Here is a 16,884-nt window from a genome sequence, read left to right as displayed (position 1 = left end):
AAGATGATTAGGGGTTTATATAGGGTTGACCTTGAGAACCTTTTTCCACGTGTGGAGTCAGCTATTACGAGGGGGCATAGCTTTAAATTAAGGGGTGGTAGGTATAGGACAGATGTTAGGGGTAGATTCGTTACTCAGCGAGTCGGGAGTTCATGGAATGCCCTGCCAGTAGCAGTGGTAGACTCTCCCTCTTTATGGGCATTTAAACGGGCATTGGATAGGCATATGGAGGATAGTGGGCTAGTGTTATCCTCGGCGCAACATCGAGGGCCAAAGGGCCTGTACTGCGCTGTATTTTTCTATGTTCTATGAGCTGACTGATATGATGCTGACAGAGTCCAGTGCCGGGGATAACAACAAACAGAAGTTTGCTTTATGCAAAAACGTCGACAATTCACAAATCATGTTACAGTCAAATTGCATTTAATAAACACGTATTGTAGGTGAACTACCTGTAATTCATTCAGTTTCAATGCAATTTCAATTAAAATATCTTAGAATTCCCTATCTATTGGAATTGTGGAAGCATTAATTGTCCCCAAGGTCTGAAGGGCTGTAAGGAGAAGTCTAGTTGTCCATCCCAAGTTGTGCTGAGGTGGTAATTAGGTCATCTCCAGGATTTTGAAGATGATGGAAAAGCTAATTGTTTCTAAAACCCTATGAACATTTTTAGTGAATATGTAATAGAATAAAAAGTTAAAATGCTTACTCCCAATGCATTTTGCATTAACAGTGAAGAAATTTTACGAGCTGTCTCTTCACTTGAACCAGTGAAGATAAAAGATCTGGGATGGGTTTTGTTCCTCAACTTGTATCCATTCTTGTGCATGGTTGCAAAAGTTCTATAATGCCTTATATGGTGAGTTCCTAGCTTTGTATTGATAATCAGTTCTACTGAGGGCCTACTAAAGTTTAATTCAAAAGCTGAATAAAAGGCATCATTCTGGATTGACCTACAATTGTTTTAGCATGGATAGTGTGAGGAAATAATTTTAAAGCAGCATCACTTGTCTTAAGTTTCAGTAGATCTGGGATTTAATGGACTTTTAATTCATTTCTAAGCATTAGCTTATGCATCTGACATAATCTTGAAGCACTAAGTGGGGAAAAAAGTTCTCCCATTCACTTCATAGTTAACCAACATCTGTCTTTTTTTTAGGCAAGAGAAAGAAAACCGGTTTGCATTTGAATGTTTACAGTCAGCTAAACTATTTAAGTGTACTCACTACTTATTGTGTTGGCATTGTAAAGTTAATTAAAGCTATACAGCATCTAAATCTGCCTAATTTAATTTGGATGCCATGTGTCCATTATTTGACAATTTGAAGTTATTTTTTAAAAAGACTGTTAACCATGCGGGTAGCATGGTGGCTCAGTGGTTAGCACTGCTACCTCACAGTGCCAAGGACCTGGGTTCAATTCCACCCTCTGGCAACTGTCTGTGCAGAATTTGCACATTCTCCTCGTGTCTGCATGAGTTTCCTTTGGGTGCTCTTGTTTCCTCCCACAATCCAAAGATGTGCAGGTTAGGTGGATTGGCCATGGGAAATGCAAGGTTACAGGGATATGTTGGGTGGAGGTGGGGGTGCGTGGGTCTGGGTGAGATGCTCTTTGGAGGGTTGGTCTGACCTTTGATGTTTGGTCGAATGGTTGGCTCCCACACCGCAGAGGTCCTATGATTTTATGCTATTCATTTTTGATTTTTGTATGGCCATGTTTCATTCTGAAGTTAGATGGTGGTATAGGAAGAGAGAAATTCTTCAAAGACTGATGAAAGGAAGAATAAGCACTTTCTTGGAGGTGAATTAATCTTCAAGGGCAAGTCATTTTTTTAGAACTTTTCTCAGCAATAGTTTGGAGGACTAAAGGTCTATACTTCTGGCTTTTGATTAGACTGGCTTTCTCTTGCTGATGCAATCAGATACTGTTTTATCACATATGTATCTGTTGGCAACTAGTTCTGTATAAAAGTTAAGCAATTGGATTCCACACTAAGTAGTAGGACATGCTTTTAGGATTTTAATGCTTTTGGCTCAGAAATAATACAGAACAAGTTTGCCAACTCAGTGGTAGCAGAAGGGATAAAACAAACTACAAATAATAAGATTAATTGGTTCTTGGCTAGCACTGAGACTAGGGGAAACGTTTGTGCAATATGCTCTGAAGTATGTGTTTCGACTGTCATGTCATATGTTGATAATGACTTTCTCTATATACTAATTGCAGCAGCAGTCAGAATCAGAAACAGTTCATGTCTTCATCCCTGCCCTGGCTGTAGGTGCAATTATTGGCAAGAAAGGGCAACACATCAAACAACTCTCTCGCTATGCAGAAGCTTCCATTAAGGTAACTTTTTATTTGTATTCTAATTGGTATTTGTTTTAACAAACAACTTTAACAATGGGGAGACAAAAGCAAAGCGTTGTCGATGCTGGAAACCTAAAATAAAATTTAAAATGCTCAGCACATATGGCAGTATCTGTGGAGAAAGAATTAACATAAAGGGCTTCTCAACCTGAAATAGAACTCCTGTTTCTCTCCACAGATGCTGCTTAACCTTCTGAGCATTTCCAGCACCTCCTTGCATTTAAGTGAAGATATTTAACAATGCAATTGCAATACTCTGGCAATGTTTGCAGAATATTTTTGAGTTTAGTGCTTAATTTGATATACAGAGGAGATTTTCTTGCACATTCACCCACCTTATCTACTATGTCCCTTGCTCTCTGTGGTGCTCTCTACATCGGGAGACAGGGCACCAAGTTGGAACATCTCTGGGACACGAACTAAATAACCCCACCGCCCAGTGGTTGACCACTTCAACTCTCCCCCCCCCCCCCCCCCCCCCCCCCCCCTCCCACTACCCCAAAGGCGTGCAAGTCCTGGGCTTCTTCCACTGTCAATCCAAGCCACTCAATAACTAAAGGAGGAATGCCTCATCTTTGCCTTGGGACCCTTCAACCACGTGGCATCAACATTGACTTCACCAGTTTCCAAACCACCCCTCCCGATCCCAAGTCCAACTCTCCCGATCCCAAGTCCAACTCTCCCGATCCCAAGTCCAACTCTCCCGATCCCAAGTCCAACTCTCCCGATCCCAAGTCCAACTCTCCCGATCCCAAGTCCAACTCTCCCGATCCACCCACATCATCTACTGCATCCGCTGCAGCCGGTGTGGCCTCCTCTATATTGGGGAGACAGGCCGCCTACTTGCGGAGCGATTCAGAGCACCTCTGGGCCACCCGGACGAACCAACCCAACCACCCTGTAGCACAGCATTTCAACTCCCCCTCCCACTCCACCGAGGATATGCAGGTCATTGGACTCATCCACCGCCAAACCACAACAACGCGACGGTCGGAGGAGGAGCGTCTTATCTTCCGACTGGGAACCCTCCAACCACAGGGGATGAACTTGGACTTCACTAGTTTCTTCATCCCCCCTCCCCCCACCTTGTCTCAGCCGAATCCCTCCAGCCCGGCACCGCCTTCCTGACCTGCAGTCTTCTTCTTGACCTGCAGTCTTCTTCTTGACCTCTCCGCCTCCATCCTACTCCGACCTATCACCCTCACCTTGACCTCTTTCCACCTATCACATTTCCAACGCCCCTCCTCCAAGTCCCTCCTCCCTACCTTTTATCTTCTCCTGCTGAACACTCTCTGCTCATTCCTGAAGAAGGGCCTGTGCCCGAAACGTCGAATCTCCTGTTCCCTGGATGCTGCCTGACCTGCTGTGCTGTTCCAGCAATAAAGTTTCAACTTTGATCTCCAGCATCTGCAGACCTCACTTTCTCCCCAACTCTCCCGATCCCAAGTCCAACTCTCCCGATCCCAAGTCCAACTCTCCCGATCCCAAGTCCAACTCTCCCGATCCCAAGTCCAACTCTCCCGATCCCAAGTCCAACTCTCCCGATCCCAAGTCCAACTCTCCCGATCCCAAGTCCAACTCTCCCGATCCCAAGTCCAACTCTCCCGATCCCAAGTCCAACTCTCCCGATCCCAAGTCCAACTCTCCCGATCCCAAGTCCAACTCTCCCGATCCCAAGTCCAACTCTCCCGATCCCAAGTCCAACTCTCCCGATCCCAAGTCCAACTCTCCCGATCCCAAGTCCAACTCTCCCGATCCCAAGTCCAACTCTCCCGATCCCAAGTCCAACTCTCCACCGCCCTCTTGATCTGTCCTACCTGTTCATCTTCATTTCCCACCTATCCACTGCAGCCACCCAACCTATCACAATTACCCCCACCTGTGTCCACCTATCACCTTCCCAGTTACCACCCCCCCCCAGCTGCCCCCCACCCCAAACTCTTCCCCATTTATCTCTCAGACCCCTACAGTCTTCAAATTCCTGATGAGGGGCTTGTGCCCGCAATGTCGACTCTCCTGCTTCTCAGGTGTTGACTGACCGACTGTGCTTTTCCAGCACCACACTCTTTGACTTTGACTCTGACTCCAGCATCTGCAGTCCTCACTTTCTCCTGCTTAATTTGATATACAAGTGTTTCATACTTTTGACAGTCTACCCATGTTCTTTTTTTTAATGTAACCTCCAACTGTTGTTGCCCTGCTCCATCACTTTATCTGGTCATCCATCTTTACTTCGCTTATTGACATTTACATGGTGGCCATATTAATTTTGCTTGTTTAGAATGTTCACTGATTGGACCCTTAAGGCTTTTCTGATTTTCTTCACTCCACTACTGACAGTTGGACATTCTGTAACCATGGCCTTAAATTTTAAATTCTCTCTCAACTTTTCTACTTATCTATCATCTTTTAGGTTACCAATTAAAATCTTAGATTAAACATTTAATCAGCTGTGCCCAATATCTCTTTACATATCTTGGTATGAAATTTTATTTGAAGATGGTTCCTGTGAAGCACCTTGGGGTGTTTTACTACATTTAAAGGTGTTGAGAGCAAGTTGTGACCAGTTTGAAAAATTAAAATATTTTATTGCTGGATAACACTTAAAATAGAGTTGCTTTGTTTGGACCCTATTTTTGAGCATTCACCATCATTTACTACATGCACGGCGATGTACCTGTATGGTAAGAATGAGGAGTTAATAACTTCAGTGACTAATTATAAAAGCAATTGAACAAATTTTATCAAGTAAATCATTCCATGTTAAAATGTAAAATGTCTATCAATGCTGGAATTATGTTTCTTCCACAAATAAAATGGCTTGTTATAGGGTGATTAGTAATTGCCTTAATCAACATAATGATCTGTTACAGAGTTGTTTTTCAGGCCAAAATACTTTCCCAAGTCAGTTCTCCAAATTTCGTGGCCAGTACTTATTGTGCTCCTAAATAGCAGCATAGCTGTTGATGTTTGAATTCTGTTTTTCCTCATTTGTGGGAATAAAGAAGGAAGAACGTGCTATCTTCTTCAAAGAAGAATTGGTCCACAATCTCAGCAATTATACATGCAGTTAAATGCAAAAACCAGGAAGTTACTGTTTGGGATTTCTCTGCTCCTCTAAACATTGCATGATATCAATAACTTGCTGACGGACACATCACTGAAATACAGAAGTGCTGAATTAGAATACTTGTGTGATAGATATTCAGTAAGCTGACCAGGAAAGTGGTGTAGCTTGTCAATTCAAATGTGAGTGAATTTCTAACCTCTTTTCTGCCAAATAAACCATCTGCCCTGAAATTTGACATGTACTAGTGTGGAATTTCGTTCCATCAGCTTTATAATTATCTGAGATTTTCAATTGAATTAACTATCTAACTTAAATTTTTTGGTTCAGACCCTCCATACCTCCTCATGGATGCTTCATTCTGATTAAGGCGAAATACCATTTCTTGCCCTGTTCACACTGGTCCTAGAACCCTGTAGAAAATATTGTACAGTTTTAACTTGCATTACGATTTAGTATGATTTGAAACAGCCTATGGAATATGAGTGAGTTTAACAAATGGTTAGTACTGTTTATTCACTGCTGACTGGAAATGTCCAGGCAATTGTTGTGCGGCACGGTGGCACAGTGGTTAGCACTGCTGCTTCACAGCGCCAGAGACCCCGGTTCAATTCCCGCCTCAGGCGACTGTGTGGAGTTTGCACATTCTCCCCCGTGTCTGCGTGGGTTTCCTCCGGGTGCTCCGGTTTCCTCCCACAATCCAAAAATGTGGGGTAAATGCAGGAGAATGGGTCTGGGTGGGTTACACTTCGGCAGGTCGGTGTGGACTTGTTGGGCCGAAGGACCTGTTTCCACACTAAGTAATCTAATCTAAAAATCTGGTATATCATCAACATTCTCTAATTGGGATGCTGCATCGTCTGTACCTAAGTCACAATGTATACAGAAGAACCTCTATTATCTGAATGAGATGGGTGAGTGTTATTTTCGTTTGAATAATCAATTATTCAGTTAATCTATTTAAATACCTTTTCCTCTGGAGCTCAGAGTTTTTTAAGTCCGCTCCCCGTTCAGGAGACGAGGCAGCAGCGCACCGCGCGTGGGACCCAGCCCCCCCAACCCCCTGTCCGACACCAACCCCCTGGCCAATCCCCCTCTCTGGGGCAGCTGGACTGGACATCACCAATGAGACTGCTGCTGCCTTTTATGGGGTGAGTCTCCAAATAGCGCGCGCACACAGCCACACGCGCGCACATTCAACTTTTTACTGCAACTTTGAGCAGGTTCCACCTTTGCCCTGTGCAGGACAATGTTGGAGGGATTATGTGGGGGGTGGGTTCAGGGTACACCCCTGTGTAGAATTATGGGAAGCAAGAGAGGGCGGGCACTCCCATCATTTGGAGATGGTGCCTGTTTAATCATTGTAAACAAAAGACGCGATCAGTGTTGGAAACACATCTTTGATGTAATGTTTCTGTCGGGATCTTGAGATCTCCTTCGGATAATCCGATATTCAGATAATTGATATTTGGATAATTGAGGTACCTCTGTAAGGTACTTCTGCTGCCACAGTCATGGTGGTAGAGGGAATGAAAGATTTAAGGTTGTGGGTGAGGTTCTGCTCATGACCATGTTTTTCCTTTTCTGATGGCAAGTTCAAGTGTTGCTGGAGCTGTGCATGAAGTGTAAGTCATTATATCTTTGACTTGCACCTTGCAGATGGTGGGCAGGTTTTGGAGAGTTAGAAAGGAGTTACACTCCCAGATTTCCTAGCCTCTGAACTGCTCTTGGAGCCAAAACTATTTATTCATCCATGTCATGTGATTATTTTGTGGCGAGTAATTACTGCCTGTCCCTAATTGCCTTCAAGAAGGTGTGAGCTGCTTTTTAAACTATTGTAGCCCTTTCAGTCTAGGGCCACTTACTGTGCTATTAGGTGGGACTTCCAGGATTTTGTGCCATTTGAGAAGGAAAGGATCTTGCTGGTGGTGGTGTTCCCATGCGTCAGCTACCATTATCTTTCTAGATGGTACGGGTCACGGTTTGGAGTGTTCTGTTTTGGCAGTAAGTTACTGCAGTTCATCTTACAGATGATGCACACTGCAGTAACTGTGCTGGAAGTGAATTTTGGAAGTAAGGGAATGGTTTTGGCATGGAGCTGCACAGGCAAGTGAAGAGTATTCCATCACACTTCTGACTTGTGCATTGCAACATGGATCAGCATTGGGACGTCTGGATGTGAGCTACTCGCCAGAATTCCTAAATCCTCACCTGTTCTTGTAGCCACAATATTTATATGGCTGGTCCCATTTAGTTTCTGGACCTTAATGGATCGGCCTAGTCCATAACCATGAGCAGATCCTGGAGTGATGTCTTTGGGGTATGTTCATTGACCTTCAATACCTACAAATGTTATCCCTCATGATAGTTATGATTCCAGCCAGCATTTGTATAATGATGTTCTGCCTATGTTTGGGCAAGACTAATTGTCAGGGGCTGAGTGGCCCTAACAGAGCCCACACTGAACACAGTGAGCAGGTGCTTTTGCATGCGCCTCTTGATAGCCGTGTCAGTGACTCCTTCCATTACATTACCACCAATAGCGAATAGACTGAAAGGTTGCAATTGCCAGGTTGGCTTTGTCCTTGTTTTGTGGACAAGATGTACTGGGACAAATTTTCACTCTGTCAATATAATACTTTTGCAGTTACACTGGAAGAGCTTACCTAGAGGTGTAGCTAAGGGTGTGGCTAGTTCTGGAGCGTAGGTCTTCAGTACTCGAATGTTGTCACAAACCATAGCCTTGGCAGTATCCATTGCCTTTAAGCAATTTGATTGTTATCAAGAAATTGGTCAAGACAGATGGATCATCCACTTGATGGTACTTAAGTCTTTTGCACTGATGTATGCTGGGCTATCCCATCATTTTGAGGATGAGGTTATTTGTAGAATTTCCTCCTGTTCATTTTCATTGTCCACCACCATTCATGACTGGCTATAATTGGACTGTAAATCTTAAAATTGATCCATTTAGCTGTATTTGTTGCATTCAAGTAGTTGTTATTTCTAGTGCCTTGGTTGATACTTGCTGATATGACCAGTTTCTTTCTTCCCTTGGTTAGATACAACTGAGTTAACTGCCCTCAGAAATAGCCAAGTAAATGTCGAGCCACGTTGCTGTGGATCTGACATCACATGACTCCTGGTCAATATGTAGGTCAGACCAGGCAAGGAAAGCAGGTTTCCTTCCCTAAAGGACATGAGTGAATTGGCAATGATTTGTTGTCTTTGTTGGATTACTTTTTTTTAATGCAGATTGTTGACTTCAAATTTTCCCATCTGCCACTGTGAAACAGGAGTTTTCATGCAAGTCTGGATGTCTGAATTTGCTAGTCCAGTGATATTACTATTACACCACTCTCTCTTCTATGACTGATCCAGCATGAATGCTGATGGCACCGGATTCAGTGATGGCAGTGCTACTGGCCTCCAATGGAGTTGCTTAGAATCTCTCTTGACTGTGATGATTATTGTTTAACTTGAGGTGTGAATGTTTCTCACCACCTTATCACAAGATTATCCACATATTATTGCATGTGGAAACAGACTGCTTTGTGGAGGAAAGATAATTTGCAGGGTAAATACCATGAAAAATTGAAGTGAGAGTGAAGTAATTTTTGTATTGGTTGATTCAGCTTTGTGTGATCATTATTTAGTTTAAGGTGCTATTGGGATTTGTTTTGCAGATTGCTCCTGCAGAAAGTCCAGATGCTAAACAGCGAATGGTGATCATCACAGGGCAGCCTGAAGCTCAGTTTAAGGTGAATATTTCTGAAATTCAACGTTTACTCTGCAAAAATATAAATCCGTACCAAGAAGGTTTGGTTTTGCATCAGATTATCTTCTGAACTGTATCTAATTTTAAGTCCGTTTTCAGAACTTGTAATCCATGCATCGTGCACAAACTAAGTATTTATTAATTTTAAAGTTAGTATTAACCAGTGGTGGGGAGAGATTCTAACATGCCTGGCAGTCAAAAGAAAGTCTTAAATTATTGTTTTATTGAATATTCAAGATCTTGGTGTGCAATTTGAAACACGACATTTCAAATGTTGCTAACCTACGCATATGTTAATTGATCTGAGCCCTCCAGCATTATATAATATTGTGGCATTCATAATGATATTAATTCACAAACTGTGTCTCGGGTGAATTTAATGGAGCTGGGCTATGATCAAGCACTTTATTAAAAGCAAATAACTGCAGATGCTGGAAATCTGAAACACACACAGGATGCTAGAGAAACTCATCAGGTCTAGCAGCATTCATGGAGAAACAGTTAACAATTTGAGTCCAGTATGCCTCTTCAGAATAGAGATCATACAATCCCTACAGTGTGGAAACAAGCCATTTGGACCAACAAGTCCACACTGATCCTCCACAGAGTAACACCTCCACACCCATTCACATAGGGGTAAACGTAACTAATGCACCTAACCTACACGTTAATGAATAGAAGTCTATTCTGAAGAGGCTATTCTGGGCTCAATGTTAAATCGGTTTCTCTCTCCACAAATGCTGCCAGACCTGATGAGTTTCTCTAGCATTGCCTGTTAATGATAAAGAATTGATTAATACCATTGTTGTGACTTTATACAGTCATGCTGAACTCTTAGCAAATTGATGTTGCATTCATGATGTCCTAAACAACTGGCTATAATAGTTTTCTCTTGTTTTTTAAAATAAGAAAAATATAATTTCTGCTCCTTAGTGGCATATGCTTCAGCTAGAGCATATTTTGGCACATACCCTGATTCAAATTTTGACTTAAATATGCTGACTGGTGGACTAAATTTTCCATCAGTGATCATTTTGATTAATGGATCTTTTACATTTTAAAGTTCTGCAAGAACTTTTTAAATGGAAAATGAAGCCCAATTCCTAAATGGGAATAGTTATATTTGGAAAATGTTTCATCTTTCAGGCTCAAGGAAGAATCTATAATAAACTTAAAGAGGAAAACTTCTTTGGACCCAAAGAAGAAGTTAAGTTAGAGACTCATATCAAAGTGCCATCCCATGCTGCTGGTAGAGTTATTGGGAAAGGAGGTAAAACGGTGAGTACCAAATGTAATGGTCTCTGTAATTTGGCTTGTGGACTAAATTTACTTTTTTCATTTTCTGCAGTCTGAGATGTAAATAAGGATATGCCATTTACCTGCCCCATCTGCAAACTTTTAAATGTAATTCAGTGAAGCCCACTGTTTGATGTTAGCTGCAAATTTTAGCATCATACCTTCCTTACTCCAAATGCTTTTCTTGAAAATCCATGCTGACTGATTTTGAATATCTCTAATATTTTCTTACCTTGTATTTTAGCAAAGTCTCTGCTTTTCTTTTCCTCCCAGTGGCACTGGAGTAATTGTTCTTCAGGTCTTTGATTAGTTTAATCCCTATTCATAAAAATTGCACTCCCCTGGAAGTTGTCCTGCTGAATTTCATAAATGTGCAATTGTTTTTATGCACATTTCACATTTGGGATTCTTACTGTTGGACCATTTATTTAAAATATTTCAAATGTGTATTTTTTTTAAAAAGGTAAATGAACTACAAAACCTGACAAGTGCAGAGGTGGTAGTACCACGTGATCAAACTCCAGATGAAAATGATCAGGTTATTGTGAAAATAACTGGTCACTTCTTTGCAAGTCAGGTAATGCCTTTGTCAGCATTAACTTGCACCTTGTTAAAGATTAATGATTTGAAATGTTGTTGATAAAATGTTTATCTTTGAGTAAAAATGTTGCTCTGTACACCGGAAACTGCAAGTGGCGTAAGATAGTGTCTCACTTTCTATGTTTTATGGTGTAGGTCTCTCAGTTGGAACATGTTATGGTGTGATACTTTTACCAGTTTATTTCTAACATCACCTAGAGATGTTTCGCCCAGCCTGACTATTTTACCTGTCATTAATCTCAGTAGTTGACGGCAGAGGAGTTATTCTGAAGTGTGGATGGAGCTGAATGAATTTTCTTTCCCCCAATCATAAGCAGGTTTATATTCAGAAATTACTGATAATTTGGTGAGTTATTGCTTAAATGTGCACCAAAGGTCAGGCAAAGAGGATAAAAATGCGAAATCTGTTTGAAAAAGTTTTGAATGTTAAGTTTAAATGTCATCCCTACTCCTGATTTGATCTTGTAGAAAATTCACATAGATTACATTACATTACATTACATTACAGTGTGGAAACAGGCCCTTCGGCCCAACAAGTCCACACCGACCCGCCGAAGCGCAACCCACCCATACCCCTACATTTACCCCTTACCTAACACTAGGGGCAATTTAGCATGGCCAATTCACCTAACCTGCACATCTTTGGACTGTGGGAGGAAACCGGAGCACCCGGAGGAAACCCACGCAGACACTGGGAGAACGTGCAAACTCCACAGTCAGTCGCCTGAGTCGGGAATAGAACCCGGGTCTCCGGCACTGTGAGGAAACAGTGCTAACCACTGTGCCACCGTGCCGCCCCTGTTTGATGTGTACATTGATGACTGTCCAGTGTCAACATGCTCAATGGGTAGCATTCTTACCTCTAAGTTAGATGTGGGAAGTTGCACCAATCTGTGCTGGCACCAGGAATTATGAATTGTTTACTGTACTATCAGAGGTGTTGGCTTTTAGAGGAGATGATAGTCTGTGATCTTATCTGAAACCTCTGGTAGATGTTAAAAAGAGGTGTTAGAAACAGAAGTAGGTCATTTTAATCTGACAAGCTTTATCCACCATTCAAACAGATGATAAATGATCATCTTCCATTACTCCATTCCTCTCCTCCTCCCTCACCACCACCACCCCAACAAAAAAAAAGCTATCCCATATTTCTTAGTAGTATCCAGACCTAGGTTTTTTAGTTTGACTGATACCACATATCAGACTATTTTTTACAAAACGGATTTAACTTTGTGATTGACCCTAAAACACAAATCATTAATGCCACTGTGGAAATTGTTTTCCAAAACACATCTTCCCTTGTCCTCTGGGCTGGAGAATTCCAAAGATTGATCATTGACGGAGTGAATATATTCCTCCGTCTCTCTTCAATCACAGGCTGTTTATTCAGTGACCGTGTTTTCTGGTTCTAGACTTATCAGTTGGTGGAAATACCTTTTATCCATACAGGTCTTTCTGCTATAAAGTGCTTTTTGTTAATGCAAATTTTGGGGGGGGGGGGGGGGGGGTCACTGTTTCTAAAGTGCAAACTTTTAAAGTGCGTGTTAGTTATAATGCAATTCCAGCCCCATTAGTTTAAATGGTGCTGCTGTTATTCAACTTCTAATAACACCTGGGTTGCATGAGAACAGACCTACTGCGTTATAGCAGAACCGACTATCTATCCTGTCCACTGCAAGAGTTTTTCACATGTTTAAATGGATCATCTCTCATTCTTAACCTCCTGGAAAGGATCAGGCCCAGTTTGATTAATTTCTCCTAGTATGACAATCTTGCCTTCTGAATATTCATTGCACTCCCTCTATGGCATCCTTCCTTAGACCAAGAAATTGAAACTGTACATGTTATTGTCAGGTGTCACTTCCTTTATGCTCTACACAATGGCAGCAAGACCGTTTTGCTCCCATGCTGTAATCCCCTTGCCATGAAGGCCAACATGCCTTTGCCTTCCTAATTGTTTGCTGTACCCGCATGCTAGCTTTTAGTACATCATGGACAAGGTCACCCAGGTAATTTTGAACACAGCATTTCACAATGTCTCACCATTTAAGAAGTGCTGCACCTTTTTTGTTTTTTTTCTCTACCAAGTGGATAACATTCTAAATTTTTTCGCATTTATATTCTAACTGCCACTTTTTAACCCATTCACTTCACCTGTCCAAGCACCAAAGAAACTACCTTGTATCATCCTTTCCTAGTTTTATCAACTTGGAAATATTACATTTACCCCTCACCTGCTCTTGTAGCCAGTTCTTAGATGTTACCATTGACCAGAATTGAACTTAATTAAATATATGAAGTGGGGGGGGGAATTCAAGATGGTGGTGACCCAGTAGGTCTGCCCTGTAGACCTCTGCACCAGAACCCAAAGTGGAGCACTCACCCCCTCTTTATTATCTAATGTGATAGAAATAATTACTTTTGACCCCCTAGAACTGTCCTGTTAGTCATATTCCTAATGATTTTAAACTAAAGGGAAGCGATCATGAGGATCGCAACAAGCAGGGGCCCCACACCAACGGATGCACCCCTGGCTGCAGCGTTGATCTCCGCGATCACCCCAGGGGACTTGCCTGTGGAACAGAGCCTGATCTCAGAGTTTCACAAACTCGGAGAGAAGATTGATTCATCAATGGAAGAGACTTGTGCCAGGCTCGAATCGATCTCAGTCATGCTGCAGAAGCATGACCAGGAGATCCAGTGTCTCGGGCAGCATGTCGGGGAGGCGGAGCAACGGGCCGTGGCCTCTGAAACCGCAGTGGAATCCTTGGCGGGTCGGGTCCAGGCCTTAGAATGGTGGGTACGGGCCTTGGAGGAGCAGGTCAATGACCTCAAATCAAGATCGTCGAAAGAATGTCCACCTGGTGGGGCTTCCTGTACGGGAGGGGGAAGGTCAGCTCGTCAGCTTCTTGGAACAATGACTCCCGCAGGTTTTGAAGCTGGAAGTAGGCAAGGTAGGGCGGATATGAGTCAAGCAGGCCCACCAAGTTGCAGTGCGCAGGCCCAGATCGGACCAGCATCCCCACCTGGTCCTAGTGAGAATGCAGTTTTATAGAGATAAACAAATAATGCTGGAAGCCTCTAGAGCACTGGGGAAGGATCCCCAGGCTATGGTAGATAAAGGATCATGAATTATCCTTTTCCAAGACTTTTCTCTCCAATCGTGATTCGTAAGTGGAAGGCCTTCGACGAGGTAAAAAGGCAGCTGAGGGAGTTGAATATCCAGTATTCTGTTAGATATCCAGCAATATTACGTTTTAGACACAGAGGGTCAGTGTTCAATTTTGACTCATTGGAAAAGGCAAAGAACTTCTTGGATGCTTTAAAATAGACCGACTGGCGTGAATAATATAGACAATTATGTTTATTTTGTTTTTTTTTCTCTGTAATTTGCCTGATTTACCTGGTTGTCGGGGGATGGTTTTGTTTAGTTTTAAATGTCAGGATCATAATTGTTTCCTTATTTCTTCCCTTTCTCCTCTCCCTTCCCATCATCCTTAGTTTCCCTGTTTATTTTCTAATTATTTCCTTTTATTCTTTTCTGGTGTGGGGTGGGGGGCTGGTGGTTGGAGGAAGCGAGGTGTGGTTATGTATTTTTGTTCTACCAGGAGTGCCTAGGATTACAGTAATGGAGGGGGTGGGTGGAGTGTCCACTTTTAACTTTCTTGTTATAAGATTTTGTATTATTTTTCTTTCTTGTCTGGAGTGGGGGCTTGGCTTCAGTGAGAAGGAGTCATGGGGGGGGTAAATGATAGGTATGAGTGCTCCCTGTGGACAAGGGGGAAAGTCTCCTTTCATTTGTGTTATATGTTGGTATGTTGTAGAAGTAGCTGTTAGAAGTTTTTGATTTTGGTAGTTTTGTAAGTTTTAGATGAACTGTTTATGGTTTTCACTCAGCGCATTGTGTGGGGTTCTTTCTCCCGGGGGGGGGGGGGGTCACTGTTTCGGACGGTTGTGGCTAGCCATTCATTTAAATGACGCACAGAGTCATTAACCAATTAAGAGAAAAAAGATACTGTCAAGCCTTAGAAAAGAGAGGGTTGATGTAGCCTTGCTGCAAGAAACACATTTAACAGTTAAGGAGCATTTGAAGTTCCATTAGGGAGGGTTCAGCCAGGTGTTTTTCTCACCCTTTAATTCGAGAGGTTGAGGAGTTGCTATTCTCCTCTAGAAGAACCCCCCCCTTTAAACGTTTGGCCAAATCAAGGACGAGTGTGGGTGATTTATATAATTCTTAAAGCTTTAATACATGGAGAGGAATATGGGATTTTGAATGTATACTGCCCCCGAGTGCAACCCCATAAATTTTTAACGGATGCATTTTCCAGGTTGATGACCCTTTGGGCGTGTCATACAATTTTAGGGGGAGACTTTAATCATCTTATTGACCCCAAAGTGGACAGGATGCAGAGGGGTATTGCAGGTATGTCCCCACAATCCAGCATTTGGACCTGAACAGAGAGCTGGGATTGGTGGACACCTTTTGTTTCCCTAATCCACATAAGCGCTATACTAGAATTGACATGTTTTTTTGTCCCATTGACCTTTTTGAATTCGGTGCTGCCTTGCAGAATAGAGAACATAGCTGTTTCTGACCATGCAGCAGTGTACATGGAGGTCAAGGCTGGTGGTAATGGGACAGGCTCCCGGCAATGATGCATGGACTCTTTCCTCCTGAAAGATAGCAAGTTTATAGAGTACTTTTCACGGGAATTCAAAATCTTTTGGGATATTAATTTGGATACGGCCAGTAATCCATTGCTGCTTTGGGAGACTGCCAAGGCTTATGCACTGAGTTTTATTGTTCCTTACTTTGTGACCCGGAAGTGGCAGAGGGGAGAAGAGCAACGTTTGCTTGAGGCTCGCCTGAAGGCAGCTGAGACAGCATACTTTGACTGACTGTCTGTAACCAAATTGCAGCAGATTACAGCCCTTGGGGCTACTTCGAATGCTGCGCTCACCCAGACAAAAGAGATTATTTGAGTACGGTGATAAACTGGGTAGATATCTAGTGTACCTGGCCAGAAAGAAGAATGTCCCCCAGTCTATCACATCCATTAGAGTGTGTGCTGGTACTCTTAATTGCAAAGCCAAAAAAATTAATGCAGCGTTTGGGAAGTTTTACTTTGAGCTGTACTGGTTGGAAGGCTGTGAGGACAGATTGATGAAGATGGAATCCTTTTTAAAGACCCTGGACCTTCTGGGTGTAACTTCAAAGCAGGGTCCTTTGAATGCCCCCCTGACAATTCAGGAAATACAGGAAGTGGTGAGGCTGCACCAGAGTGGTAAAGCTCTTGATCCAGGCAGATTTCAAGGAGTTTATAGATAAGATGGCGGGCCACTCCTGGATATGTACAATTACTCATATCGTCAGGACTGCCTCCCATCTTCTTTGAGAGAAGCAAATATTTCTCTTGTTCTTAAGAAAGGAAAAGCTCCAGAGGATTGCAATTCGTACAGGCCTGTATCATTACCGAATGTGGATTTCAAAATCAAATTTCAAAATGCTGGTGTTAAGGAGGATCAGACAGGTTTTATCAAGGGTCATAGGTCTACCAACAATATTAGAAGAGTACTAAATATCGTCCAAGTATGCCAGCAAAGATACATTCCAGGTTTGGTAGTCTCCATGAATGCAGACACTTGACCAGGTGGAGTGGCTATACCTTTATGTCCTGGAATGGTTTAGTCTTGGAGGGGTTTTTGCCAAGTGGGTGGTGGTGTTATATAGTGACCCGAAAGCAGCAGTTCTCACTAATGGTATGCGGTCACGTAG

The 16,884-nt window shown here is 42.6% G+C and overlaps 1 protein-coding gene across 5 annotated transcripts in view; it reads left to right on the top strand.

Annotated features, from left to right (window-relative positions):
• igf2bp3 (insulin-like growth factor 2 mRNA binding protein 3) overlaps positions 1-16,884 on the top strand; it is a 141,436-nt gene that overhangs the window by 119,307 nt on the left and 5,245 nt on the right. For 3 of the 5 annotated variants that reach the window (XM_087987051.1, XM_043689712.2, XM_043689714.2), the window contains 4 exons: positions 2,227-2,346; positions 9,121-9,195; positions 10,359-10,490; positions 10,972-11,085. In XM_087987051.1, the coding sequence (XP_087843177.1) occupies positions 2,227-2,346; positions 9,121-9,195; positions 10,359-10,490; positions 10,972-11,085 (441 nt within the window). The remainder of the gene's footprint in view (positions 1-2,226; positions 2,347-9,120; positions 9,196-10,358; positions 10,491-10,971; positions 11,086-16,884) is intronic. The other 2 variants (XM_043689713.2, XM_043689715.2) reach the window with 1 other exon arrangement.

Source organism: Chiloscyllium plagiosum, unplaced genomic scaffold (assembly GCF_037043375.1).
Source record: "Chiloscyllium plagiosum isolate Xiang-an unplaced genomic scaffold, Cpla_swu_hap1 HiC_scaffold_5, whole genome shotgun sequence".
NCBI lineage: Eukaryota > Metazoa > Chordata > Chondrichthyes > Orectolobiformes > Hemiscylliidae > Chiloscyllium > Chiloscyllium plagiosum.
This window is presented reverse-complemented; position numbering and strand designations above follow the sequence as displayed.